The sequence below is a fragment of the Euprymna scolopes genome, chromosome 36 (assembly GCF_053919585.1).
Source record: "Euprymna scolopes isolate OS-2025 chromosome 36, ASM5391958v1, whole genome shotgun sequence".
Lineage (NCBI taxonomy): Eukaryota > Metazoa > Mollusca > Cephalopoda > Sepiida > Sepiolidae > Euprymna > Euprymna scolopes.
This window is the reverse complement of record NC_136517.1, coordinates 44,249,636-44,271,618: the sequence shown is the minus strand read 5'-3', so window position 1 is coordinate 44,271,618 and position 21,983 is coordinate 44,249,636. Positions and strand designations below refer to the sequence as shown.

The 21,983-nt window shown below is 33.3% G+C and overlaps 1 protein-coding gene across 5 annotated transcripts in view; it reads left to right on the top strand.

Annotated features, from left to right (window-relative positions):
* The window catches only part of LOC145260436 (calmodulin-lysine N-methyltransferase-like), a 206,130-nt gene that overhangs the window by 123,308 nt on the left and 60,839 nt on the right, over positions 1-21,983 (top strand). For 4 of the 5 annotated variants that reach the window (XM_080118444.1, XM_080118442.1, XM_080118445.1 and 1 more), the window contains 2 exons: positions 2,099-2,280; positions 15,901-15,962. In XM_080118444.1, coding sequence (XP_079974570.1) covers positions 2,099-2,280; positions 15,901-15,962 — 244 coding nt within the window. Of the gene's footprint in view, positions 1-763; positions 875-2,098; positions 2,281-15,900; positions 15,963-21,983 lie in introns of those variants that run through there. The other variant, XM_080118446.1, reaches the window with a different exon arrangement.

Genomic DNA, 21,983 nt, shown 5'->3' with positions numbered 1-21,983 from the left:
AGAGGCTGAAGTTTAGATGACAGTTCAGGACTTATTAGATTGGCGACTCTCTGTTGAACCCTGTCCAGGAGTGAGAGACTACTAGCAGATGCATCAGCCCAAATATGACAACAATACTCCATACATGGGCGAATGGTGGCCTTCTAGAGGTACAGCATACTTTCAGACGTAAGTAGCTTTCTAGCATGGTAGAGAGAGCCCATCTTCTTTGCAGCAGCCTTGGCAATACTCTCAATGTATCTGTTCTAACTCCTGTTCCCTGTAAACGTTAGGCTGAGGAGTTTAAAAGAAGTACTTTCAGGTAGTGTGTTTCTGGCCATTGCTATTGATGGTAGAGAAGGTTTCTTGTAATTGTTGAAAAAAACAAGTTTAGTCTTGGCAGCATTGAATGTGGCCATCCATTTTTGTCTCCATTCCACTACAGATTGGAGGTTATCCTCTAGTGTTTTTGCCATTTCCTTAGATATGTGTTCATTTTTTTTTCCTCTCGTGCCTGTTATAGAGCATGGTGTCATCAGCAAATATACCCATCTTAGAGACAATTTTTATCAGGCAGGTCATTTATGGTGGTATGCATTTCATCACCACCACCTCTTAGAATTAATGGTTATATCAAAATAAGTCTACTTGTTCAAGTCATATTAACTTTAAAAAAAAATACTCGGATTTTTATTAAGAATCAACAACTTTTTTTTTTTACAAACTGAAAATATAGAAAGAGATTGTTAACATGGAATAACAATGAATTACTTCCCTTGAATACATGATACAAAATGTGGAGACTATTTAAAGCAGACCTGCTTACTATTCGGTGTGCAAAGTATGTGGACTAGTGAATTTCTGTGGTGGCTGTATGAAATACTATCGATTTATTGTAAGTAATAATTAAGTAATCCACTGCAATTGCATAAAATCTATAGTTTTGCTTCATATTAATTGATTTAATCACGTTTTTGTTTTATTCTTTTGAGTTACGTTGCCTAGCATTCAGGAAGGAAATGTACTTACATGTGATCGATTATTGATGAGTCTTGTTGATATTGATTAATCTCATCTAATTAGAGAAGTTATTAGTTTCTTGGCAATTTACTGTTTGTAGGAGGAAATACGCAGTGGAAAAATATAGGCGATTATATATATATATATATATATATATATATATATATATATATATATATATATTGGTTTCTATTCTTTTTATTCACTAGAGAAATGAAGTTTAAAAATCAATTTGGTTTGAGGAAAAAAAACGGAAGAGGGGAAAGGAAAAAAAAATGAATGGCAAAAAAGAAGTAAAGAAGAGAGGGTCGAAAATACTGAAAAAAGGGGGAGGGACGAAAAGAGAGAGAGAGAGAGAGAGAGAGAGAGAAGCCGTAAATTTTGAAATCGCATTTACTTTGGGCTGTCACGCTAACGTTTGAAATATCATTTTGTTTGGTCTGTCAAACTCAGTTTGGACTAGCATTTTCTCTGGTCTAAAATGCTTAAGTTTTTAATGGCATTTGTTTGGTCTGTCATGCTTAGCATTTTCTTTGGTTTGTGATGCATAACTTTGAAATAACATTTGCTTTGGTTTACCAACCTTAACTTTGAAATAGAATTTTCTTTGATTTGCCATGCGTAAGTTTGAAATAACATTTGCTTTGGTTTGCAAACCTTAAGTTTGAAATAACATTTTCTTTGGTTTGCCATGCTTAAGTTTAACATAGCATTTCTTTTGGTTTCACAACCTAAAGTTGGAAATAGCATTTTCTTTGATTTGGCATGCTTAAGTTTGAAATAATATTTCTGTCATCTGCCAACCTTTATTTTAAAATGCCATTTTTTTTCATTTGCCATGCTTAAGTTTTAAATAGCATTTTCCTTGATTTGGCAACCTTAAGTTTGAAATAGCATTTTCTTTGCCATACTTAAGTTTGAAATAGCATTTTCCTTGGTCTGCCAACCTTAAGTCTGAAATAGCATTTTCTTTGCCATGCTTACGTTTGAAATAGCATCTTCATAGTGAAATACTTAACTTGAATGAGCACGTTTTAAAAATATACTTACTCTTCGTACATCCAAATCTCTATTTTTGTCTTTGTTTTCCTACTTACAGGCTCTTGGCGGCAAAAAGAAAACCAATGTATTAAACCTCTCCCCTGTGTCTGTGCGCCGCTTCAATAGTTTCGGTTTACTAGAGAACCAACCAACCTTTGACGATATTCCAAGTGAGACAGATGCTACCTGGCACGAATACACCTGCCCAGCCAGTTCCAAAGACCTGTCCATTAATATCAGGTATGCAACCTTTCAACTATTATTATTTTTTCTTTTTGTCATAGTTAATCTTCGTTACTTAAAACGTAATTACAGGGTATCTAAAGAAAAATGTACTCACACTTCGAATGACGATAAAACCCTTACATGTAGTGAAATAGAATAGCTTCGAATTCAGAAGACAAATGTAATCGAAGAATAATATTCGCAAATGTTCAAACTGACGACCATTATATCACAGGCAACGCATTTTTTTCTCATCTTTATTTTTTCTTTCTTCTAAAATGTGTTCACAATATCTGTTAGAAAGAAATAAATGATGGCGAAGAAAATGACAAAAAATATTAATCTTGTGACTGAAGAAGAGGGAAGGGGGTGAAATAAAAACTATTTTGTTTCCTCTTCAAGATTTTAACTCGTTGCCTCTGCCATTGACATCAGCTCCAAAGAACCTTTTCCCCCTTGCCCTTATCTCCCTCTTCCCACTCCAACTCAAAACTATTGTCTCGCTCTTCCTCTTTCCTTCTCCTCTCTTTCTCTCTCATTAAAATTATGTATATTTCATTTTATATAATTGCTATATAATACATGTATAATCTATTATATATCTAGAATGTGAAATGTGATTTCATCATATATAATGTTTATAGTATGCATCATATATTGTATTATATAACATAGTTGATTATATATGATATATACACAGGGTGTCCGTAAAAACGTACTCACACTTCGAATGACGATATGAACATAAAACATAAAATGAAATGGAATAGCTTCGAATACAGAAGACAAATATAATTGAAGAATCATGTTTGCAAATGCTCAAACCCATGACCATTATTGTCCAGACAAAACTGATAAGTTAAAATGTGAGTACATTTTTTGATTTTTAGAGATACCTGTATTAAACAAACCGACGTTATGCCCTCTTATCTGGCACAATTTTTTTTTTCATATCAGTTGAGGATACATCTTCCACCCTCAGTCCCACATCGGTCTTGGTTCTTTTGGGCTGAGGTATAGTTCTGTACAGTCCAAAGAGGTTCACTCTCCCAGGCTTCACCTTCTTTAAAAAGGGGTTAGTTTATTGCTAATAGCTCCAGGCACCACCATGGGTGAATTCCGACAGGGCTGTTCAGGCATTATTCGTAGGTCAGAGTGCAGTTCTCTGGAAGAGGAGGTAAAGAAAAATAATACTAATCAGTATGTAAAAGTATCTACCAGGCATATGTACACATTTGGATGATGTATAAAAGCGAAGGTTGAGGACATGCGTTGCATGGAGAGAAATGATATGATGAATGTTTAATGTGAGTCGTCAAGATATGCTAAGATCTCTTTACTTCAGAGGAAGATTAAATCCGGACAGTATAGGGAGATGTGTACAGAACAGGAGACTTTGATGGCATGGCTGCATAAAAAAAAGTGAATAGAGTTCTTGGCTTATTAGATGCATAACAGTTGAGATAGTAGGGGCAGTTGGCAGAGATAGGCCAAGGAAAAGATAGGAGAGAGTGATGAGGGTAGACTTGAAAGAAAGAGGAATAAATAAAGAACTGGCTAAAGATGGGTTCTACAAACCGTCTAACGCATGTAAAGCGGATGTTAAATTGGATATGATGAATTTAAATGAATGCAGTTGCATATAAAAGTTAAAACCTATATAGTAATAGTCTTGTTTCTGTATTAGTACGACAATACTTATTTGGACTCATGGACTCGCCTAGTGCAAAGAAAAGGTTAATATGGATCTGAAATTGCTAAAGTTTCTTTTTAGTATGTACCTCTGGCTCTTAGTTTTTTATCTTATATAGAAAGAAAAATTCATCGAAGTTAGACCGTTATAGCATTACATCTGACAAATCAATATTTGATTCGATTTGGGCAGTAAATTACTGATATTTTTAGTCTGTGATTTTGTGAAAAAGAAATTCCAATCGATTTCGTTGATTCCGTACTATATCCAGCCAAATATTTTATTTTGTAAGAAAAAAATTTGATAAACCCTTCTGATTTTCATTAAATACGTCAATTCCCCCCTCCTTTTTTTGTTTTTTGGTGAGAGGTGGAGTTGGGGATGAACATTTTTCGAATTTTGTGGTTAAAAAAAAAAAAAAAAAAAAAAAAAAAAAAAAAAACAAAGGTAGATTAATGTCTTCCTTCTTATTTTATAACCCTTTTAATTACAATCTGTTATTCACACCGGTTTTATTATATATCACATTAAGGGTAAAAATTATTATTTTCCCCCTCCTTTCTTTTTACATATGTAATTATCTTAATATTTTAGAAAAAGAAAATTGACTTACACAAAACGTTCGGTAGCCTGCCTAATCTAAATGAATAAATGCAAAATTTTTTTTTCTCCGCCTATCCTAACTATATCAACATCAAAACGGGTTATGCTTAGATAATTCTATGATACAACATGATGTTTAGAAATACCGTATATATAGTAATCTCCAAACAACCATGCTTATTTCTTATTAGCATATTCATATTATAAAGCGTTTCTAATAAATAATTATTCTGTAATATACATGTCAAATTTTCTTTTACACGAGGGTTGTTCCTAAAGTAAAGCTTCCTACTTTTTTTTTTCAACTAAAAACTAAAAAAGTTTAATAGCTATGAAGACAAGAGTAGTACCATTAAAACGAGTGACCTTTTGTGCTCCAGAATTTAATTTTCTACAAAGTCCCCACCATTCTAAATGCACGTTTTGTCAGGAATTCAATGACGGATTTCTTCTTCTGACGCATGTCCATGACAAGAATTCCTTTCTTACAGTCTCACATCGTCAATATCTGCAACAAAGAGATAAACTTTTCAGATCATGAATGCATAAGTTCAGTCATCATAACAATGCAATTTGCAATCTCTCTGATCTATTTGGGCGAAATAAAAAAAAATTAGAGGTATTATTTTTGGAACTCTTGTTGTAATATATATGCAATAGTTTTGTCGATAATAATAATATAATTATTAATAAAAGTAATTAAAGCGATGTAATAAAACAGAATGACCTTTTTTAGAATTTCATTTTCAAGGGAGATAATTTACACCAAACTTCTGATTTAAACTATCAATGTTAGTAAGATGTAAGATATCGCTGGATTCTAAGACAGATACTACACTTGGATCTTAGCCAAAAGGCTAAAAAAAACAACTTTTTTTTTTAATTAAGAAAAAATTATTTATAATAAATCAAAAAAACAAAACAACAAAAAAACACAATATAATCAAAATATTCTTTAATTGGATTTAATTTAATGTATTACTCCCTTTAGAGAAAGAGTAATGCATTATCTGTTCTGTTGTCATGAGATCATATTCCGAAGGTCTGCCTGCTCTTTTTTTGGGGTAATGGGGTAATGTAGTATCTGTTCTGTTTTCATGATGTCATGCTCGCAGACATTATCTTTTCCTTTTATGGGGAATGTACTCCCAGGTATAACCTCTTCTTTTGTTGGAATGGGTAGTATAATCTGTTATTGTTCTACTACAGCGGACTCTTTCATATGTAATATATTGATGTTGGCATTCTGTGAATGTTCACCATAAATTATATTATTGTAGCTCTTTTGTTAAAATTGCAAAAGGATTTGTATAACTTAACAGGGACGCCCAGCATAGCCTGGTTGTAAAATACACTTAAATATGATAAATATGATAATTTAGATTTCGTATATATTATTATTATAGAGTCAATTTCTATTGATTCTTATATATTATAAAGTTGTGATTTCAAAAATAAAAATAATATATCCATATAACTTGGGTGCAATAGCTTGAATCGAGACCAAAACCAAAACTTATAAAGAAGAAAAAAATATGTATATATATAACTTGAGTTCCTGCAGCTATAATCGAAACTGAAACCAAACTTTATGAAGAATTCTTAGTAAAATTATTTATTACAAGAAATGGAAGGTCATAACAATTAAATGGGAGTCACTCAGAAGAAAAAAGAAAGAGCGTAACACACAAAATAACACACATGCTATCGTATTAATATATAGATTATGACAATATCCTACCAGGCATTAACTCCTCCATTGGAGGAGTAGTATTAATTATTTTCGTTCGTTCATTATGATACTACTCCCCCCCCCCCCCCGATATTATCACCTTCATTCTTTGTCTGTATGTGGCTTGGAGTTATAATCGTCCCAGGCTTTACTTTCTTCTTTGGAGGTAGTGTAGAATATTTTCAATTGTCATGATAGCTTACTCTCAGGCATTACCTCCTCTTGTTTTTTTTTTGGGGGGGAGGGACGGGGATAGGGGTAGTATAGTATATGTTCATTAATAATGATACCATCCTCCCAGGATTGCTTTCTCCATTTTTGGGGAGGTGATGGGGGAGAGGAATGGGTGATGTAGTATCTCTTCTATTGACATGATATCATCCTACCAGATTGCATAGTAATTTACAAATTTAAGAGTTAAACAAAAAAAAAAAAGAAAAGAAGTAAATAAATAAAAGATTTATCTGATTTAAATTTCAGCATTTCATAAGATGCCAGATTGATTTTGTTTAAATCCGTATAATCCTTCATTAAACTATCTTTAAAACAGTGTAAAATATTTTGTTCAATCAATGTTGTAGTCTTGCAGGCTGGTAATAATCAAGACAAACTGTGTATTAGCAAAAATATGTTATAGAAATACACATCATGATTCTGGGGCCATAACTGCCACAAATCACTATTATTTACTCCTTTCCCACCGCAGGAAAATGTGACATGAAGTTGGAAGGTGTGGAGAGCCAAGCCAGTGCTGCCAAAGGAGGAGGAGGAGGAGCGCTCTAATCTTTTAAAAATTACCTAGGCAGCCCTGTCAGCATTTCCCAGTCAGGGTGCCTTAGCCAGTAAGAAATAAACTTACTCTACCTAAAAGACAAAAGGCGAGACCTGGGAAGGTGAATCTCCTAAAACAAATGCCTCAGCTCACCAGATAAAAGGCTACCAAAATGACCCAGTTTCTGCCAGACGGACTGTCAAGATCAGAACCTCTACTCGCAAGCAGTCACAAACACAACCAGGTATAGCGGAAGGATCATTACCGAATAACGTGCTAGTTGTAATTATATTTGTGATCTCGAAGTAAGTCTATTATTATTCTAGAAATACGTATGTCAGCTTAACCCATAACAATTAATAATCTTATGACTAAACGTTCACAGAAATCTTATAAGAAAAATCATAGTTTTAAACAAAAGCAAATGCAAAATGACTCCCGGATAACGCCAGGTAAGTACAGCTTATTATAAATCAAGTTGAACAAAAAAGCCAACAAAAATGAAAAAGAAATTATTATTTTTTTTTTTTTGTAATTTACGCAGGTTTAGTTAGTCTTATTAAATTTTGTGACAGAATTATTATATTTATCTCCCTTGGATTTAATCTGGCCAGCAGTTGACGGGGGTTAAGATAACTCATTCCAATTCAATGTAGAATTTAGGGCAAGATCTTAGCTTCTTTTTTAATAGGTGTACATACGTTTTGTTCAACTCCTCCTAGAAGGATGCCTTCCGAAATACTACTATGGTTTACTTTGATGTCTTCTGGCGGCAGTCATATAGACTCCCAGAAATGCACAGAGCACATTTACTTATTTATTGTTAACATATGGACGGATTCATTGCTCACAATAGCATCTGTTAAACCAACCATGCACTGATTGAATTAAATTTGCTGATTCTATGATATCTGTAATGCTGCTTGGTTTCTCTGCTCTCTGCCCCTTACTTTACGATAATAAAGAACGGAGAAATATTAACTGTAAAGGAAGTACCAGAATTTTAATCTCCAAAACCAATTAATTTAATTCTGGATCAATAAAGAATTCCATGATTTTTATTTTTATTTCTTTCTGCTGACCTGAAATCTTGAGTGTAGAATTGATTTGATTGGAGCTGATAGATTTCTGTCATGCTATTTCCATGATGCCATTTTTAGAAATTCTAATTTCTCCATGGAGTTCTGTTAGCCATTATAATATGACAACATTTGTTGATCTCACGTTCTATAACCTGAAATCATTTATACTTGCAGGACATGTGGAAATTCCACAGCGGCATCTTTCATATGCAATATATTTCTGCTGGACATTCTGTGGACATTCAGCGTGAATGGAGACCCCACAATATTATTATAGCCCTTTTGTTGAAACTGCAAAAGTATTTATCTGAATAACCTGGTTAATGTAGTGTCAGAATATATATCTGGTTATTACGGTTAATATTCAATATTCTCATAGGAGTCTGCGACATATTTCCATTGTACCTATTTACAATGCCTCCCCATGGGGCAGAGTTAGACATCATGGTCGTTTTTTAATGTGAAGAAAAGGTACAAAAATAAAAATTGTCTCAGTCGTGAAGGATTTCTCCTCCACTGAAAGAGAACGTGAAATGGAAGTGTCGCATCTGAAGAACAGATACTACATTTTGAGGTATTTATTTGCTCCCCCACTGAGCAAATTAGGCACAAGGCCGATTTTTAAAGTGAGGAGTGAAGGGGAAATGGGGACCGACTCCCCGGGGAGTAGGGAAGCTGGATAGTGACAATTGGTATGAAGGGTTGCCCCTACATTGACCAAGGTCTTATATGTGGGGTTTCCCCCACATATGGTCTTTGCTTGCAGTATCTGCCGGAGCAGATACTACACTTTGATCTTGGCCAAAAGTTCCATTGTATGGACGCCCATCATGAACAGAAAGCTCACAGTTTGATTATACCATCTTTAGATAGAACAGATGCTACCCTTGAATTCTAGTCAGACGACCAAGAAGACATATTTTAGTTTTACATACAGCCCAACAGTGACATCATTTTATTTATTTATTTATTTTATTTATTTTTTTTTTTTTCTTCCATTGCGTCTGCGGTGATCAGGAGATCCTATTTATTAAAAACGAGGATAGAAGATAACATATTATGAATATTAAATTAGCACATCCATATACTAATTTAATGTTTATAGTATGTTATCGCCTTTTATCCTCCTTTTTCATAACTACAATCTCCCGATCGAATAATTTATAATCTGGAAACCATGACACAGGTACGTATGTACGCACATTAAAGGTACGACGGTATTAATATATAGATAATATTAAAATTTTGATAATGTTGCTTGTGTGTTGGTTGTTTGCTTGCTGAATGTTTTAAATGGTGGAAGAAAAAGGCAAATCAGATGGGAAGCCGTGGTAGAAAGGCAAGAGAGAAAATGATAGCAACAGCAGCTCTGCACGATAGAGAAGGTGACATGTTCATTCAGGATTTTGTTATAATTTTTATATTATATTATTTTACCATCACTCAAAGACATGTCCTTGTATGAATATTAGATAGTTGCTACCCCCGTGAAGTAAATAAAAGGTTCCACTTGAACTTGGGAATGTTTCTGTCGAACTAGGGAATTTAAATGGAATTTCAACAAGATACATCTAAAGAAGGTTGGAGGTTACATCGACCGAAACGTTGTGAAAATCACACTCAAGATGAAAACAGTAGACCGTTTAATCCAAATAACACGAATAACCATTCCGTTTGCCTGCTTTCCAGCTGACTACAACCTGATTGTCTTCAAGTCCAATGTGAACAAGTTCTTATTGAACCGCCCCCTAAGTAATCCAAGTTATAAAATTCCCACTAATATTTACTATGTTAAAATCACAATGACTAATATATACCCATTAACCCTTATCCTCGAGTGGCCTCTGGGCCTTGATAAGTGGTGACCCCATGTAAAAAAAAAAATAATTTAAAAAATAACCAATCCTCATCTCAAAAATTCAGAAACAGCATAAATCCTTGTATGAATATTAGATGGTTGAATGTGTCTGGAGAAAGATCCTTGAGTGACAGCAAACACACATGGGTGGTGGAGAATCGGCAAGCGTGCCGGCGTATGATGAACGTGTGGCCCATGGCGGCAAAAGACTTTTAAGTCCGTATTGAGACGGCAAGGTTTTCTTAACTACATAGCAGGTGAGGTCAATTAAAGCAAGATGCAGTACATTATCCTGAAAGTACCATGAATAAATGTCTTTCATTTCAACTGAAAACGCTGAGTTGATTTTCTTTTTTGTTCCTTTACGACTGTCTCAGATACAACGTGTTGGGTCCGAGTGTTAAGATGTAACAACACCTATTAAGAAGATTAACAACAATGTTACAGCATTTCTTATTCACAATGATTATAACTACAGTATAATCTTCTGAAGAATTTTTTTCTACGATTAAGGTATTGTCAACGCATGTTTAAAAATAAACTTCTTTCGCTAAAAATCTTTCTTAATAGCAAAATGATTTCCTGAAACAAAATGTCTCCCCGACTTTTGGTAGTATGTCATTAGCATACTTTTCCTGCTCATCGTGATAGTGTAAGATCTGTCTGATCAACAGGGCTCTGGTAAAAATCCAGAAGGATATAACATCAGGATCTGTCACCCACTGGTCATCTCTGCATCTGCATTGTGTGGCAAGCAAGGACGATTCCGATGCACAAATCCATAATAATAATATTGTTGCATCTGCATATATGCAACCATCATTCTTTTCTTTGTTCTGGGTCAAACCTTCCTTGACTTCGTATGTAACCATCGGGGCTTGCTGTTGGGGATATAACAAATAGAGAACTTTATGCAGATCAGACATTCCTGAGGCACAATCTTCATGAGCTCTATGCAGAAGTCTAATTCGCCTCCCCCCTAACAACAACAGCAACAACAGCAGCTGCTGATGATGATGAAATCCAAAATAATCTGTATCAGGATCCGGCAGTCTCTAATCGTTTTTACTCAGATACAACATTGCAGAGTGAAGATAACAATGCTACATTGATAACGACGACAAATAGTTATAACCTACAAAGAGAACTTTATGCAGATCAGACATTCCTGAGGCACAATCTTCATGAGCTCTATGCAGAAGTCTAATTCTTCTTCTTCTTCTTCTTCTTCTTCTTCAACAGCAACAGCAGCAGCAGCAGCAGCAGCAGATGAAATCCAAAGTCATCTGTATCAGGATCCGGCAGTCTCTGATCGTTTTTACTAAAACGTCTGTAGGCAAGCAAGGGTGTTAAGTCAGCTATCACATTGCAGAGTGAGGATAAGGATACTACATTGGTGCATGTTACACACGTTTACATACGTGTTAATATGTAGACCCCCATTGCAAGGAAAAAAGACGAGGAATAACTCTACTCACTTTTTTCTGCTGAAACAACATTTATTTTCGGGTACTTTCCCTGAATAAAACGTGATCTTTGGCCTGCGCACACATTTTTCTTTTTATAATCTTTTTCTTTGCTGTGACGTCATCTCGCACATTTGCATACAGCTACCATACACACGTCTGTGCTCTGTTATGCATGTAAAGCTACCATTCAAGGTCTATAGATGACAATTTTTCTCAATGACTTGGAGCAACTACTGCTCTCGCTTGACCTTAGTGTTGGGGTGGGTGAGTGTAATCCTTCTGGAATATGAAGTGGTCCAAGTCAATGAGAAGGGCCTCAATTAATAGCAAACAATATTGATATTTCTATATTCGACACTGCGTTCAAGCTCAACTTGCTCAAAAACAGCAGCAGGGGAGGTGAAGGTGGCTAAGTAGTTAACAACATGAACTGACAACCTGGATGTGCCAGGTTCGAATTCAGCTTGTTCCACAGAAACACTCTCACTTAGAGATGTTGATAACCTTCATGTGGTGGTACCTTCCATAAGTACTCAATGTCTTTCTAGAAAATGTTAGTGGGCACTGGAATGGGTAGTTAGTCGTCAGTGGATACTGGAACAGGTAGGTGGATGTCAGTGGGGTACTGGTATGGGTAGCTGGACGTCAGTAGGCTACAGAAGCTGGTGGTTGAAAGCATTGGAGCTGCAGGAGTGAGCTGAAGGCATTGTAGGAGTAAGCTGGAGTGGCTGGAAGTTGCTGGAGTGAGCTGGTCACTGCAGGAGTAATGGAAGCTGTACATGAGCTGGAAGCCACTGGAGTCGCTGTAGGAGTACGCTGGATTTGGTGGAAGCTGTACAAATGAGCTGACGGTACTGGAGTCACTGGAAGTGAGCTGGAATTAAAGTTCAGTAATTGGAGTGACAGACTGTGAGGACGAGTCCCAGGAGGCAGACAGCAGTAGAAAGTGGAGTGTGCATCACATTCTGCCGCTTCTGGTCGTCATGGCGACTGGAAATGCTGATTTGACTCTCGAACTGAACTGAGGATTTGCTGCGACAGCCGCTAGCTTTATAGCGAGCCATTTATGCTAAGGCTTCATGGCCAGTGATAGTGTCACTAAATAACCTATGACTATAATTAATTTCACACCGTATTATTTACAGTTAAAAGTGTCTTTGGTGTTTATTAACTGTATTTACTTTAATCTATGTTTGAAATAGTAGTCCTTTTGTTTTTGTTTAGTTTTTGTGTTTTCTCTTTGTTGTTGAAGAAAAAGTAATTGCTACTTTTAGCATCCATGGTCGTGACATATTTCTGGGAGTGTCAAGTTTCAGCCAATGGCGTATTTTTGTTTACTAATATGGGAGTGTTTAGCTAGCACAGCAAGACAAGGGTCTTCAGGACAATGCCAAGAGAAGAGTGTGTGAAAGTTATGGATACTTTTGCATGGAATATCCAGATGTGCTTACCGTTGAATCACAATAAAACAAAGACTGTTGAACACTCATGACTGAAGCATGGTGGACAAGTCAAGCACAGGCTGAAGTTTACTCGTGCCAAAAATGGTCAAGATGCAGAAGTGATTGTGAATTTTATTAACGATTTCATAGGGGATTATTTTAGAGTAGGTGGGAGGGGGGTCACTTTGTAAATGAACACAGCACAGCACCAAAACAAAATATACATCTCAATGATGATGATAAAAACAAGAGTCAGAGGATAAACAATATAAATATTCAAGTTTTCTTATTATTTGGATTCTTTGGACCATTGTTCTCATCTTAAGTGTCATTTTCATGTTTCAGTCGATGTAACCTACAACCTTCTTCAGGTGTATCTTACTGAACTCGGAAATCTTTCTGTTGAACTCGGGAATCTCCATGGAATTTCGAACGATCACAAGGATCTGTAGCATAGTGGGTAAAGTACTTGGTAAAATTCAGTTGTAAAAATTACACTCTCCTGGAGGTTGAAGGTTCAATTGTTAGTGAAGGCGACACTCAAAATAAAATTGTAAATTATTTAGAACGTCTATCCAGTCATGGCTGACAGAATGAGAGCGTGCTATTCCGCCCCCCCCCCCCCATGCAGTAAATAAAGAGTTCCTTTTGAAATTTTGTGCAGATTCCCAAGTTTGATAGAAAGATTCCTGAGTCTGACAGAAAAATTCCCAAGTTCAACAAGATGCACCTGAAAAAGCTCAAAGGTTATATTGACTGAAAAGTTGTGAAAATGAAACTCAAGATGAGAACAATAGTCTAAAGAATCCAAATAATATGAATAATCCATCCTCATCTCAAAAATTCAGAAACGCAACATTGAAGTTTTGAATGTAGAATTGGTTTGACTTTAGCCATTATTTCCATGATTTCTGGAAATTCTCTTTCTTTTTTCTTTTTTTTTTTGTGCAGCTTAGGCGGCCATTACAATATGGCAGCAGTTGCCGATTTTATTTTATTTTCTGTTGCCTGAAATGATAAATCATTCAACCTTGAATCCATCAAACTTGAAAGATCATAAAAACGTGATTGAACAAAATGTGAATTTCTTTTGTTTTCCTTCCTTTCTGAAATTGTTAGGAATGAACAAAAATGGTGCATGAAATTAATTCGATTTGATTTGTCAAGGGGGAAGAGAAATAAAATTTTAAAATATGAGGAATTTTTAATTTTTTCTTTTTAAATAGGAGCCTTCAAATCTCTAATTTTTTTCACTTTTCATTGGTCTGTCATATTTAAGTTTGAAATAGCATCAGTCTTTAAATAGCAATTTCTTTGGTCGGCCGAATTAATTTTGAAATACTATTTTCTTTGGTCTGCCAAATTAATTTTAAAATGGCATTTTCTTTGGTCTGCAAAATTAATTTTGAAATGGCATTTTTTTTTCTTTTGTCTGACAAATTACTTTTTGAAGCAGTATTTCCATTGATCTACTAAGCTAAAGTTTGAAATAACATTATCTTTGGTCTGCCAAACTAAAATTTAAAATAGCATTTTCTTTCATCTCCAAAGATGAAGTTTGAAATTGCATTTTCCATTTTCATTGATGAGTCAAATTGTAGTTTGAAATTGCATTTTCATTGGTCTACCAAGCTAATTTTTAAATAGCATTTTCTTTGGTCTGCCAAGCTAATTTTGAAATAGTATTTTCTTTGGTCTGACAAGCTAAAGTTTGAAATAACATTATCTGTGGTCTGCCAAACTAAAATTTAAAATAGGATTTTCTTGAGTTTTCCAATTTTAAGTTTGAAGGAGAATTTTTTAGGTCTGTCATATTTAAGTTTGAAATAGTATTTTCATTATTCTGGCATAAGACGATCACTAAAGTGTCCCCCTCATTTTCAATATCATTCATGTTTAAAATGTGAAGAAGTCAAGAATATGATGTCAGTAAAGTTTATTTGTACCATATATGGTTGGATTGCAGAAAGAATCATGGATCTTATTAATGAGGATGTAATACATGGGACGATTTTCCCCACACTCTTAAAAATTGCTGATGTGATCGTCTGATAACAACAGAAACAAAATACTACACTATCCACCCCAATTAAAGAATGTTTTGATTAAATCCTGTTTTTTTTTTTAATTCGTTTAAAATAATTTTTCCATTAATTAAAAAAAATTATGGTTCTTTGATCTTTTTGCTGAGATCCAAGTGCAGTATCTGTTCTCCGCCATCCAGTGGCATCAAACATTTTACTGATGTCAAATCAGAGGTTTGATGTAAATTATCTCCCTTGAAAATAAAATTCTAAAGAAGTTTTTAAAACCCTATCCTGTTTTATAAAATCATTTTTATTTAATTAATTTTTTATTTAATTAATTTTATCAAGAATTATAATAATATTGCTATCAACAAAACTATTGCATATATATATATATATATATATATATATATATATATATACTGTCAGAAACTCACTCAATATATGTTACCGTGACATAGGCTGACGTATATTGAGTATGTTTCTAACATTATTTTGTATAGTTTTTTAGTTTGAACTCATTTTCCCAAAATTCGAATTATTCGGAATACTGTTCTCATCTTGAGTGTTATATGTAATTCACATGACATCAAGTATTCAAGAGCAACTAAACTCTTGGAAAGCATCTTGTGTGTGTGAAGCCCCCAACCCTTATTATCTATTTGTTCCTAAAACGAAACATAAATTGCATGATCAAAGTTTCGTTCCTAGAACTGCCCATCTGTGGAACACAATACTGCAGATAAAGATTTTCGACATATGCTTTACATTTTTATTTTTATGTGCGCAAAAGGACATAAGACTGATGCAAAACTATTCTGTTTGGGGAACCGTCCTGGGACGGGTATTCTTGTAGTGCCTATATAATCACATAAAAATAGTTCAATAATTTTTTTTTCAGCGGTATTTTAATCTCTGAATCAACGAATCACATTTGTTCTTTTAATGTATTTTCAGATTGTTGCCAAAAGAAGTTTCCTTTGATAGCATTTTCGGTTTCAACAATACCGGAAATGTCTGTAAGTATCGAAACTCACTTCATCTCATTATAAATTTAGCTAACCGGAAGTAATTTTCTGTTTTCATTTTCAGAAGACTTATATTAGGGAAATGAAGAAACGATTTAAAAGGGTTTTTTTTTTTTTAACTTTTGAGACTTATTTTATTTTACTAAAGAAATTCATTTTTTTTTTTAATATAAAAAACATTCATAATTTAATTTTTTCAAATAAAGTCATTAAAATACAAACTACAAACATTTCAGAATATTCTGATTTTACTGTTGAGCGCTTCTAGACTATCAGAACGAAATTTCGGAAATCGTAAAACTGAATTTCATATGAAAACAATGGTATCTATGTATTCCTAGTATTTTTAAGATGATTATATTAAAAAATTACAAAAATCGATAAGGTAGAAAATTATTTATTATAGAAAATAGAATTTGAAGAAAACGATCGTATGTGCTTATGTAAGACACAGGAGAGTTCAAAAGGGAGGTAATTTTCCGTTTTGATTTATTTTATAAAAACAAGATGGTCGCAATTTTTTACCTGCTAACCCAATTAAAGTTTTTTGGGGTTTTTTTTTTGAATAATACAGTAATATTCAGGTAATTTCGATTGCATAATTTAGAATCTAACATTGTAATTTATTAGAATTGATTAAAAAAAGAACTCAGTAGAAACCATTGTTTTTTTAATCTGAAAACTCCATTTATCGACTACAAAATTTCGTTCTAATAGTGTAGAAGCGCCGACTGTTGTAACTTATATCTAAATAATTATATTTTTTTAAAGAAAGTTATATAAAATATATTTAATCGATTTCATATTATAAACTTAACGTTATCTTTTATTTATGCATTTAAAAAATTATTATCAAGATTAATTATCTTGAACTATATAATATTGCATTTTATTAGTAAATTTGAAAAATAATAATTTGAGATACTCCTGTTCATATTGTATTTGATTTTAATTTAAATTCATTCAATTCAATGAATATTTCCGTAAGCATTATTTTCTGTTGTGTTACTTCGTTTTTAATGAACTTGCTATGAATTCTTATAAAATTTTGCTTTGAAAATATCATTAAATTTTGGGTTGTCTTTCCATTTTCCTAGTGTAACTTTTCTGAAAAAAAAAAAAAAGAAAAAACACAAAAAAACTTCCGGTTAGCTAAAGTGTACTTGTGTCTAAATTTTTTTCTCATACATATATACTATCTAATATCTATTAATAGTTCGCTACTTGGAAAAAAAAAACTTGAAACATTAACTACAAATAATATTTCATTCATAACTTCGTTATAAACATCAAATAAAATCTTTCTCGTTTATTCCTATAGATGAATAAACATTGACATTTTTGTAATTTCGATAGAAAGTTATTCGTCTTTTTAAATGTGACCGTAAAGAAAAAAAAGAAAGGAGAAATCAATTTACCTTTTCACTTTCAATTTAGAAATAGATCGCAACTTGTGTGAAAAATCAAATCAGTACCTCTAAAGAAAATACTTGACTACAAATTCTAAACATTTATCAAGGAAAATAGAACATTATTGCAAAACAGAACTATTTGCTATGTCAAAATTAAAATAACCATTTAATAAAAATAAAATACACCAACAAATAATGTTATATATTCGTTGCAGCTGGTGTTTCAATGTGCTTTTCAGTCTATATAATTTCTAAATCGACTTTTGTCACTAGTCTACGATATATACACCTGATAGCAAATAAAACACAACACAGCTGATTTACAAAAATATTTTGTCTATTCTACACTGACAACAGTTTTCGATTTAGTATGACGGGTGTTGACATCAGTAAAGTTGTGTGACGAGGTTGTGGTGCAGATGTTTTAGCAGTGAAGAAAATGTGTTAGCTTGTCCTCTGTGGCCGACTCTTCTGAGTGTAACTGTTCTGTGTGTCAATTTATATAAACATTCTTTCATCCTGAAATGTTTAATATTTCCCATTGTCTGTTGCCTCGACCTTTGACCGATATCCTCTCACATATTTCTGGTCAAATTATGAATTTCAATAGACAATGATGGAAAGCCTCACATTCGTCAGATGGAATTAATTTGCATGTGTGCAACCCATCGAATGCTTCTTCCCAGGGTCACCTGCCAAATATTCAACAATGAAAGTTAATTAATGAAATTTCCTTTTTCAAAACAATATGCAAATTAATGCTACGCCGATATTGCATATACATAAGCAGTCTATAAAAAAGATAGTGTGATCAATTTGTAAATTTGACTTAACAGGCAATTTTTGCTAGGTCAGAGTACTCTTCTTTTAGGGGCGTTGGCTAGACATCCCCACTTTCTGACCCCGCCATCCAAATATACTTTTTCTTCATTTGACTTCTCACCCATCTGCATTTGTCTTCCACTTCTTACATGCAAACTCAACCTACCAGTAATTCCACTGCACTTCTCGTGTACCTAATGCTTACAAATACCACACACACACACACGCGCACACACACGCACAAATGGAGTTACACTTGACTCTCTTACCATTGAGCAAGAAATACTACAACCACTAATCATCATTTTGAGTTATATATTTTTTTATTTTTCATGAAAAGTTACAAAAACAAGACAATAAAAAAACAAAAAAATTAGGCACAAGGCCACTCAAAAATTGGGGAGGGGGTGTCTATGGTCATCCTCATCACTGTATCTTTGCTTGTTTATGCTGATACTACCTAAAGTTCTCATTCACCCCAATACCTCAAGCACACCGGGGGGGGGGGTGATCGTCTTACTTAAGATTCCAATATCATATCGTGAGTGTGCGTGTATCTTTTATTTATTTATTTTTTTTTTTTTTTATAAACGAACAATAAAATAAATTGGTAAACATAGAACTTCCCGGATGTTTATTTTCCATAGCATTCATCCAAGTCGTAAACTTAACACGTAGACTTTCCACTGTTTTACAGACAAGTACTAACTCCTCAGCATAAATATTTCTGGATGATCTGCACAAAACCCCCTGGTCAATGCTTCTAAGAGACAAATAAAAATCAACAGATTTAGTACAGATCCATGATGTACTCCCACTTGGACATTAAATGATTATGAGAGGATTTAAAATGATGATTGGAATGTACAGAATTTGATTATTAATGAGGATGGTTTATGATAAATGTTTGTTGTATTGGATTTCGATATTGATGTTGTAGTTTGCAAGGAAGCAATCCTGTGATAACCTGTTCCACAGGTGGGAAGTTCTTGGAAAGAAACTATGTTCATGTAAATTCTGTTTGATTTTAAGACATTTTATGTTATGACGTTATGTAATGATAATGTTATGATGTTTATGTTGTGATATTATGTTTATGCTATGATGTTAATGTTATGATGTTTATGTTATGATGTTAGGATGTTAAGATGTTTTTAATTGTGAGAGAGAGAGACGAGTTCTTTCTGTGAATGTCTTAAAAGGAGGAACACGCAATTGGAGCTCAGTCGAAAAATTTGGAGTTGAAATTGTGTTTTTTAGATGCGTCCACGTACCCCTTGAAGTAGTTCTGTCTGCCAGGCTTCCGTTAGAAATGGCACGCTTCCATTGGTAAATATGCCGATGTTGATGGTTGAATGGCCACCGCATCTTGAGAATGATTCTGTTGCTTTTTTGTTTGTTGCCTCTTAAAGTGAAAAGGGAAATGGCACGTGTGATGCCGAATATTGCCAGATCGTATTCTTTGGCAAGACAGCATGTTGTGTTGTTTATGACTTTGGGATGAAGACCTTGACAAAAACAGAATCTGAAACACTATGAGAATAATAATGCGAATGGTCTCATGAACAATGTGTGTGTGTGTGTGTGTGTGTGTGTGTGTGTGTGTGTGTGTGTGTGTGTGTAATTTTTATATATACGACACTGTATGTACTAGTTACATATGCTGTATATGTTGTACAGAATTTTTCATCTAGTTTTCGATTTGTTCTATCAACCTACCTTGATTAATTTGATATACCATAAAAGCAGTTGTTGCACACACGTACGCACACGCACGCACACACACACACGCACGCACACACATATATATATTATTTTGATATTAATAATGTAGATTCATAAAAATTATATATGTGTGTGTGTGTATACGTATGTATATATATATATATATATATATATATATATATATATATATATATATATATATATATACTCATCTGACAAGACGCTGCAATCATCATATATATATTAATTTGATATAATGCAATAGCAGTTGTAGATTCATGAAATATATATATATATATATATATATATATATATATATATATATATATATATATAATTTTGGTATCAATAATGTAGATTAATAAAAAATATATTATATATATATATATATATATATATATATATATATATATATTCATCTGACATAATGTAATAGCAGTAATTTCAAACTTTGATTCATTATTAGTATGTTCAAGTATAGATATGTTGTCTACTAAAATCTTTCATTGGGTGAAGGGAGAGGAATGTTGATTAGTTAGGTGGTTAAATATAGCACTGCTTTCGGAATGATGCCTATATATCTCGACAGTGTCGTGGTAGTCAAACCTATGTATATGTTTTCTCTTTAATTGTCGGAGACAGTTTTTCAAAGAGCATTTAAATTCATATACCAAATTAGTCCTATCAAGCAACTTAGTCTAGGGGAGGGGGAAAAGTCATTAGTTATAATAAGGTTATAAGTTTTGAATTTATTGTAGTAAATGATTCATTTTCTTCTTTTTTTTAATTAGAGTCTATAGGTTGTGCATTTTTATTAATGATATTTTTAAATACTTTTTTGTTTACCCTATAGTTATGGAGCATTTGATTCTGATAAAATAGTTTTATGTATGTAGTAGGTGTAGGTTTTGATTCTGTACTGTTTTGATTAATATTATTTTTTAAATCGCCTAATTTGTTGGTTGATAACATGGTTAGGAAGTCCATTATTTATTATAGTTTGTTTAATATTATTTAATTCACGTTCCAAAAAATAAATAGGAGAAGAGATTAAGTTAGCACGGGTTAATAAGTTGTCGATTATGGCCGTTTTGAACCGAAAGGGGTATTCACTTAAATAATTGAAATTAGATGGATTTGTATTGTTCGTTTTTATTATAGGTTTTAAGTGGAGAATTCATTACTGTTAGAATCTATTAAAACATCGGTGCTTGTTAAGATAGAGTCGGCAGATCGATTTTTTTTAATATGTCGTTTTAAGCAAAAACAATATTACGTTTTTATCATGCCAAAAACAGTAATATATCCCAAAATTATGAAAAATTCATTAAGTATAAAGTTATTCATAGTTAAAAGTATTTTTTACGGAAAATTTGATAAAATTGCATTTTTCTTAGACGTTATAAAGCAGACGGGGAAGAGTCTACAGACAGGGGACATAACTTTGAACGAATATTTTAGATTACTTATTCATGGCTGCAATATTTGTTGTCTATAGCGATAGACTTTATTTTACAAAAGCACAATAGCTCGATGAAGTTTCGTATTTTTTGGATATATTACTATTTTCGACATGACAATTAAGTGCGAAATATTGTTTTTGCTTAAAGCGACATATTTTTAAAAAATCGATTGGCCGACCAGCAAAAAAACATCTAGAAAGGGAATTATATTGTTTGTGTTTAATTCATGGATGAACTTAAGTATCGAGTTATTCTAGAAGGCTGATTGCAAGGTGTTCCATTTTTATTTCTTATTTTATATATATATATATGACTATCGTTTAGGCGGTTGGGTTTCGATCCTGGCTTGAGGTAGTTGCTTAGGCACCGCCAAAACTGGGGGGGGGGCAGGTCAGTACTTTTTGACGGACGGTCTTTTTAAAAATCTACCAAAAATCAGGTAATTATCCGATCAATACGAAATTTTCAGCGATTATTAGGAGAAGAATGAACTTTATAACAGTGTACTTATTTTTCATAAACGATATTTATATATATATTTTTTTTTGCTTACAAAACCCCCCCTTGTTTTGAAGTGGGAACAAATATGC